This window comes from Sinocyclocheilus anshuiensis, unplaced genomic scaffold (genome assembly GCF_001515605.1).
Source record: "Sinocyclocheilus anshuiensis isolate Anshui unplaced genomic scaffold, SAMN03320099.WGS_v1.1 scaffold12, whole genome shotgun sequence".
In the NCBI taxonomy this organism is placed as follows: domain Eukaryota; kingdom Metazoa; phylum Chordata; class Actinopteri; order Cypriniformes; family Cyprinidae; genus Sinocyclocheilus; species Sinocyclocheilus anshuiensis.
In genome coordinates, this window is record NW_015555713.1 from 479122 (window position 1) to 488001 (window position 8880).

Consider the following 8880-nt stretch of genomic DNA (forward strand, 5'->3'; position numbering starts at 1 on the left):
GGATTTTTATCATTTTAGGGTGGTTGCGTACAGACACTGCCAACACACATTTCAGTTCAAACAACTTGTAAAAGTGCATGTAGCATTATATGACCCCTTTAATATTGACACGGGAGAGTTTGGAAAGGAACTGGGAAACTACATTGTTTCCCTTATCTGGGGTTCCTCTATTTTCTTCTCCTTTCCGGTTTCATAATAGTGAAGAATGTGTGACCTTCAGCATGAAAGAATTGTATTTATTCTTGTGTTAAAGGGTAACACATGACTCTGATTACTGCTTGCATAGCAGTGCCGCCCTCTTCTCGCTTTCCATAATGCATGTGCACGGCCAATTTATCACACTATAGTTGATTGTTCTGTCTGTATAAAAAGCCTGTTTTACTAATTGAATGATTCATGGCTAAAATGTGTATATGTGGGTCAGGCTTTGCTTACATTTTGGGGACCAAATGTCTTTACAAGGTACTTAAAAACTTAGTCACCTGTGTTGTAGGGTCTTTCATGGCAATTGTCTAATGAACATGCTAAATCTCATTACTAAATGTTGTGTGTAGGGACCCTGCAGGTGAGGTTGGAGGTGAGCTGATGCTGGGAGGCTTTGACCAGCAATATTTTGACGGTGATCTGCATTACGTCAACGTCACACGAAAAGCCTACTGGCAGATAAAGATGGATGAGTATGTGATCACTATTACTATACAAGCCATGTTTCAACAGCCAAGACTGTGGCATTTAGACGGATATACTTGATTGATTTTTGTTTTCCCAGATTTTTTTGGTTTGAGTTTTTATGATGGTTGGAAACTGCGACAAATCCTATTTGTAATGATGATTTATTGAATATATTGGTCATTTTCCTACAGAGTTCAGGTGGGTGGCACTCTTACCCTCTGCAAAAACGGATGCCAGGCAATTGTTGACACGGGAACATCAATGATCACGGGGCCGGTTCAAGAGGTGCGGGCCCTGCAGAAAGCCATCGGAGCCATACCACTGCTGATGGGAGAGGTGAGGAGCATTCCAGCTAAAATATCTTCATCAAAAATATATACGTTGAATAATTTATCATTTTTATTTATTCTTTATTGATAGATTTATTTTATTTTCATTTATTTCCTTGGTCCACTTCAATTTGTTGACACTTTCATAGCCATTTATTTCCAGCATAAAGTGAGTCATGATGTGAATATTTTGATGCGTTTCCTCCTTTTTAGTACTGGATTGACTGTAAGCGGATTCCATCACTTCCTGTTGTTTCCTTCAGCCTGGGAGGGAAGATGTTTAACTTAACTGGAGAGAACTATGTTTTGAAGGTGCGTCCCCCTCTTTACAGAATCTGGTGGGGTTTAGATAGAGGTAGGAAAGGGACATTATAGAGGAACTTAGAATGTTCCTCTATACCTTACAATCTTATTTAGAAGTGCAGTTCCTTGGAATAAATAACCAGAGTCCTTGCAGTGAAAAATTATGTTTTAAAATGGTGGCTAAAAGATAGCTTTTTTGGTATGTGAAGTCCTCTTTTTGAATTAGTCAGTTGCTCAATTTGTTGTATGGTATGTGATTGTTTGAATAAATAGAATTTAACATTATACATTGTGTAATGGGTTTGGGATATGTTTTCTTCACCTTCATACATGCCTCCAATTATTTTAAAGAATAGTTCACCAAAAAATGAAAGTCTGCTTTTAAAAAAGGAAAGGAAAAATAGGATCCTCTGCAATGAATGGGTGCCAAACAGCTGATAAAAACATTGCAGTAATCCACACAACTCCAGCCCATCAGTTAATGTGTTGTGAAGTGAAAAGATGCATGTTTAAAGTCCATGTTGGATTTGTGACTTATAAACATGCAGCTTTTCACTTCACAAGACGTTAACTGGTGGACTAGGGTGGTGTGGATTATTGTGATGTTTTTATCAGCTGTTTAGACTCTCATTCTTACGGCACCCATTGACTGCAGAGGATCCATTGGTGAACAAGTGTTTTGATGTTAAATTCCTCCAAATCTGTTCTGATGAAGAAAACAAACTCATCTTGGATGGCTTGAGGGTAAACGTTCAGCAGATCTTTATGTTTGGGTGAACTATTCCTTTAATTACATCAAGGACGACATTGCATAGGATGATTTTCTTTTTCTTGCACACTGAAAATCAAAATCAAACAATTTCTGTTGCTTTTATGTTTGGAATCTAATTGAATCTTAGGACAGTCAATAAAACTACTTTGGAACTGAATACAGCATTGAATAATTGAACACTTTACATCAATTTAACTCACTTCTATCTTTTCTCAGGTGACTCACATGGGTGTGAGTGTTTGTCTGTCTGGCTTTATGGCTATGGATATCCCGCCCCCCGCCGGGCCGCTGTGGATTCTGGGAGATGTGTTCATTGGCCGTTACTACACTGTGTTTGACAGGGAGGCAGACCGCGTGGGCTTTGCTCCTGCTAAATGAAAAGAGTAAATCACATTATTGTATTTTACTGGACCCAATGGGCCATTAGCAATACAGAAAGCACTGGTTGAAGTTGTTAAATCTATTGCAATTTGAAATATGCAACATAACATAAGAAAATCAACAAATGCCTGAGTGACAGGACGTGTTTTTCCAAGTATGAAACTCAAAGCCTGAGAAAGAGGAAATGAGACAAACTTGTTTAGCTAGGGATCCTCTGTACTTCCCCTAGAAGACTTGCTTGTTTCAATAGATTAAATCAAAGTATGCATTTTTATTTTATAATTAAGCTATTAATTATTTTTGTAGAAACTTTAACAAAGATTGATTAAATTGCCGGTAGATGAGTAGTACTCTGGATTTGTGGTCCTCTTATGTGTTTGAGTTTTCTTTTGTCAGTTGACTTTTGTATGTGCGTGTAAACCATTTTGATAATGTTGGTGTGTTATACTCCATTTATCATGAATTTATCATTTATCATGAAATGAATTATATTTCTGTTATAGCTGATCAAGACTACTTGGTTTCTTTACTGTCTAATCTTAACTCAAGTTGTCATAACTCAAAATTGCAGCAAAGGTTCTTCCAAACCTGAAGTTAAATAAAGTTTTGTTTGTAGTTGCCTGTTTGGTTTGTGTTCTGTTGAAACACTGTCTGCGGTTGAATTTACTTGGGAAAACCTTTCAAGGAAGTTGTTTTCTAAATGCACAGGGAAATGTCATAAAGAGGCCATGCCCATAAATGGCTTGTCTGAAACCTGAACTAAACTGCTCGACTGATGGTGGTTTTCCACTTTTGCTATTTTGTTATTTGTGGAATCCCATGTGGGGAAAACCAGTACAAGCAGGGATGTTTTCTAGATCATTATTTCTGGGAGTTTCATCAAATAGCTCTTTTTAAATTCTATTCTCATGCTTCAATTTGAAAGCAGTTATTTCTAAGGTTGATTTGATTGGTTGACTGACTCTCTAACCCAGGGCTGTCCAAACTCGGTCCTGGAGGGCCGGTGTCCTGCAGAGTTTAGCTCCAACCTCCAGGACTGAGTTTGGACAGCCCTGTTCTAACCCTACAGAAACAAGACACTGGTTAGTTCAGGGGTGGCGAACGTCGGTCCTGGAGAGCCGCAGCCCTACAGGGTTTTGCTTCAACCCTAATCAAACGCACCTGAACAAGCTAATCAAGATCTGAATGGTTACTAGGAAGCTACAGGCAGGTGAGTTTTAATTAGGGTTGGAGCTGAACTCTGCAGGGCTGCGGCTCTCCAGGACCGGAGTTCGCCACCGCTGGGTTAGTTACTGCATGCTGTGATTACACCCTCAAACTGTTTATATCGTCAGTCATCTTCTGTTTTCTGAGATGATGCAAAATGTTCATCACATGACATCTAGGCTCAGTTTACCACATTACATTTAACATGTTAATATTTACCTTTGGCTGAACATCTGTCATACCACTGAAGTTAAAGGTGACATATCATGAAAATCTATATAATCAGCTATAATCAGGTCCCCGGTGCATCTACCAACCAAGGAAACGTGAAAAATACTAACCCAGTAAGCCTTTTTCTTAAGTTTTGGTAAGCCTTTTGCTGCAAGCGTCTGAGAAAACGAGCGCGTCTGATTTCACTCCCTTGGTGACGTAGCAAAGGGATCTCATTATAATGTTACCGCCCCTTAATCTGTAAGTTTCCACCCATGGTGCCTTCATTTTGATTTCGCAAGCGAAAACGGTGTACCAGTTCTATTGCCATGGCGAAAGTTTGAGCAAAACATGCTAACTGTTCTGTCTTTGGCTGCACAGACGAGCACAGAACACTATTTAGAGTCCCAGCCTCAGAGGAGACAAGAGAGCAGTGGATTTATTGATTTATTTAATGCATACTGCTACTGGGGGCGGGGAGCAGCAGTTCATTTGCATTTAAAGAAACAGGCCCAGAAACAGCGTGTTTTTGCTTCCACTCAAAATAGGCATTTTCAAAATGTTATAACAAATGATCTGTGGAGTATTTTGAGCTGAAATTTCAGACACATTCTGGGGACACCAGAGACTTATATTACATATTGTAAAAAGGGGCATAACATGTCTCCTGATTTGTCTTCAGCACAGATCTAATTTCAAAGTCATAAAAACTGTATGTGAATACAACGCTAATGCAACTACCATTCAAAAGTCAGGGGTTGTTAAGATTGTTTACATTTTTTTGTTTAAATCTCTTATGCACCAAGGCTGCATTTATTTGTTTAAAAATACAGTAAAAAACAGTAATATTGTAGCTGTTTTCTATTTTAATACATTTTAAAATGCAATTTATTATTGTGATGCAAAGCTGAATTTTCAGCATCATTACTCCAGTGTTCAGTGTCACATGATCCTTCAGAAATCATTCTAATATGCTGATTTGCTGCTCAGCAAACATTTCTTATTAATATCAATGTTTTGCTGCTGAATATTTTTGTGGAAACTGATATATATTAAAAATTAAGAAATAGAAATAATTATGAAATAGAAATTTTTTGTGACATAAAATCTTTACAGTCACTTCTGATCAATTTAATGCATTCTTGCTGAATAAAAGTATTAAAGGGTTAGTTCACCCAAAAATTACAATTAGCCCATAAATTACTCACCCTCAAGGCATCCTAGGTGTATATGACTTTCTTCTTTCAGACGAATCCAGTCGGAGTTATATTAAAAATTGTCTTTGATCTTTCAAGCTGTTTAATGGCAGTCAGGGGGTGTTGCAGTGCATCAGTCCAAAAGAAGTGAAATAAAGCGCATCCATCCATAATAAAAAGTGCCTCACGCGGCTCCGGGGGGTGAACAAAGGCCTCCTGTAGCGAATCGATGCATTTTTGTAAGAAAAATAACCATATTTAAAACGTAATAATCAATTTAATCTAGCTTGTGCTCACTGTTGTAAACGGAAGCAGTTCCGGGCAGATGACGTATGAGGTCAGCTTTGCGCATGCGCCGCTCAGAAGTGACGAACGCGGAAGCGCAGGGGAGAGATCAAAACAAAACAACGGTCACTAATTAGAAGTACAAAACGAGGATTTGTAAAGAAGAATGTCGGAGGATTTCGATATAAGCCAAGAGGAGACTGGTTTTCCTTTGCTAAAGTAAGGAAACTTTGCTTCCTTTGCTCCTGTTAACAAACGTTGGTTTTCACAAGACTCACCGGCGCATGCGTAACGCCTACCTCATACGTGCTTCCATGTACAACTGTTGGCGCAAGCTAGATTAGTGATTATTACGTTTTGAATATGGATATTTTTCTTACAAAAACGCATCGATTCGCTACAGAAGGCCTTTGTTCACCCCCCGGAGCCGTGTGAGACACTTTTTTTATGGATGGGCGCATTTATTTCACTTCTTTTGGACTGATGCACTGCAACACCCCCTGACTGCCATTAAACAGCTTGAAATATCAAAGACAATTTTTAATATAACTCCGACTGGATTCGTCTGAAAGAAGAAAGTCATATACACCTAGGATGCCTTGAGGGTGAGTAATTCATGGGCTAATTTTCATTTTTGGGTGAACTAACCCTTTAATTTCTTAAAAAAAAAAAAGAAAGAAAAATCTGACCCCAAACATTGGTCTATGTCAGCTACTGGATTTGCGCAAATAATTCACAATAACACTGTAATACAGTTTCACTCCATTCGACTTTATATTCATCCTTTGCTCTGTATTGCAGCCCAGAGACCCGAGGCACGAAACACTCTTACAGAACAAATGATACAAAGTGCTGTTTAATAAAAATACAACTCACCAGGAAATGAAGACACAAGTACACAAGCATCACATGCAATGTACTAGGCCAAGCTGAACTCCACTAGCAGATCTACTTTTGGATTCAGTGCTGCCCTTTCATATCATTCGCTAGGTGTTTCTGCTACATCTCACAGGTGTTCTGGTTACACAAGCAAAATAAATGCTTCGATACATAAGATTTTCTGCAAGTTTTGGCATTTCATATCAGAGACGTAGCCTATTGTATATTTTGTTTGAACGTTTGAACGTCACACTCCAAGCACAAAGTATGATCATAACAAGATATACATAAATACTTTCACACTGGTTTTTTGTTACATTTGTACAATCAATACAAAAATACTAAAATGTCTCCATGAAGTCTGGTTTATTATAGGCTTCTACGTACATCTACACAGATGCACACAATACCGGCTTTCGATTCACCCAAACTTTCCATATAACCCACAGCCTCAAAACATTAAACAGAGAGTGTTTTTAAATTATTCTATAGATTTAAGGAGGTCTGCATGGGTTCCCTTGGTTTACTAGGCAGCTTTAATACAATAAAAAAAAAATCACATGTACTCTTTGTATAGCCATTCTAAAGATGGTTAAAGATGTGTTTTGATTATTAATTCAGGTATTTATCTTCATCTGGTTTCAGCAGTGTGGTAAGAACCCGTGTTGACCATTTAAACATCATTAACATTTCTATGAGTGACTTTTGAAAGATAATTAAGATAACGTATCTGAAAACAAGCACTGTATGCTACATTATAAACTAATAAAAATCTTAACATAACAATACTCCAGTAGCACTCCTTGTATTGTAAGTAATTTGCATATATGGCACAAACCGACAAGAAAGATGGAAATACATTTATGAAAAGTCACTGGAAATTTAGTAAATGAATGATAATTTTGAGAACCTGCCATCTGATTAATCTAAAACAGCTCCCCATGCCATATATATATTTCTCTAAATTCACTCTGATGAAAGTATTTTGATGAATCCAAGAACAATGTTCCACGTAACAAATAACTGCGGAACATAAAATCATGAATTTCATAGATCAAATATAACATGTCAAATTAACGCCATAGAAACTCATGGCATTTTGGGTAACAGCAAACACATAAGAGATGATGGTGCTTGAATTTATAATAAAATATCACTGAAGTCAGAATCTGATTCTCCACTAGATAAATATATAATCAACATGACACTTCACTGTGCATTAGGACAATCAAAAACACTGAAATTATATAAGATAGGCCACATAAAATATGACCAACAGATGAGGTTTGTAGTACCTGAAAATAACTGATGATGGTATGACTGACAAAAAAATGATCTACTGAGAACAAGCCATGTATGAAAAGGATGCCATTATTTTGGTTTGTGTATCAGCTCAACTCAAAAAGTGGTAGCATATGTGAATGTGTGTTTGCTAAACAGTTCTCAAAAGGCTCTCTGGGTCGGACAATGCACAGTAGAGTGTGTATCCCAGTTCATCTATTTCCTGTGGCGTTAGCTCACAGAACAGATTGACTTTGAGATTAAGGATGCAGGGTAGCCTCCCAGCCTCTAGGTGTCCCACTAGTGCACGAAGCAGCTGCATGAAACGATCGGCGAGAGCTTCCTGAGTCCAATCGCCCTCCTGTTTGCTCAGGAGAAGGATTGCATTAGTGAGCTGGCTTGCGTTTAATCGTGCCAGCGCTGGATTTAGTTTACACACAGCTTTAATGACTTTAAGACATGTGCAACGGCACCCGGCGTCTTCCTGATCGAGCGCACGCAACTTTGTCGTTTCTGCCACGCGAAAACTCTGCCTCCACAGGTTCTCATGCCGTTCTGCAGCCAATCGATGCGGTTTGGCGATCAGCGAGACGCCGTCCTCCATAACAAGCAATGGGAGGAAGTCCACATAAAGGCGACGGTCTGTTTCATACTGCACTTCTAGCGTAAGTGTTTCTGACGGGACCACCGGTCGGATGATGTAATCTAAAACACTACCGATGGCGGGCCAGTTGATGGAGCCAGCGACAAGCTTCTCGAAAACTTCTAGGACACTCTTTGGGGAAAGGTAGCCACCCACCATGCAGCGGTCCCAGTAGCTGCTTCCACGCGGGAAGTACTCAAGGTTTTCCCGACGAACCAGCCAGAAGCCAGGAACATTCATTATGGTGTCCTCACCAGGAATGGATGACCAGAGATTCTTCTCAAGGATCATGGGTACCATTAGCTGGGCGTGGTCAGCAGTCACCACCTAAAAATGTGAAACATTAAGAGTGAGGAGTGAATTAAAAACCATTAAAAATATTGGAAATTAATACTTGAATTCAGCAAGCATGCATTAAATTGATCAAAAGTGACAGTAAAGACAGAAGTGACAGAAAAGATTTCGGTTTCAAATAAATGCTGTTCATTTGAATATTCTATTTATCAAAAAATCCTGATAAAATGTGTCACGGCTTCCACAAAAATATTAAGCAGCACAACTGTTTTCAACACTGATAATAAGAAGACATTTCTTGAGCAGCAAATCAGTATATTAGAATGATTTCTGAAGGATCATGTGACACTGAAGACTGGAGTAATGATGCTGAAAATTCAGCTTTGCTATCACAGGAATAAATTATATTAAAATATATTCAAATAGAAA

The 8880-nt window shown here is 38.5% G+C and overlaps 2 protein-coding genes across 3 annotated transcripts in view; one reads left to right on the forward strand and one right to left on the reverse strand.

Moving 5' to 3' along the window:
• LOC107672139 (cathepsin D-like) overlaps window positions 1-3074 on the forward strand; it is a 7952-nt gene extending 4878 nt beyond the window's left edge. Inside the window, exons 6-9 of the mRNA XM_016465239.1 lie at window positions 555-677; window positions 864-1008; window positions 1215-1313; window positions 2293-3074. Of these exons, the coding sequence (XP_016320725.1) occupies window positions 555-677; window positions 864-1008; window positions 1215-1313; window positions 2293-2454 (529 nt within the window). The 3' untranslated portion in view covers window positions 2455-3074. The remainder of the gene's footprint in view (window positions 1-554; window positions 678-863; window positions 1009-1214; window positions 1314-2292) is intronic.
• A 3030-nt stretch (window positions 3075-6104) lies between these two features.
• The window catches only part of LOC107672138 (mitochondrial dynamics protein MID51), an 8363-nt gene continuing 5587 nt past the window's right edge, over window positions 6105-8880 (reverse strand). For both annotated transcript variants that reach the window (XM_016465238.1, XM_016465237.1), the window contains one exon: window positions 6105-8484. In XM_016465238.1, the coding sequence (XP_016320724.1) occupies window positions 7666-8484 (819 nt within the window). In that variant the 3' untranslated portion in view covers window positions 6105-7665. The remainder of the gene's footprint in view (window positions 8485-8880) is intronic.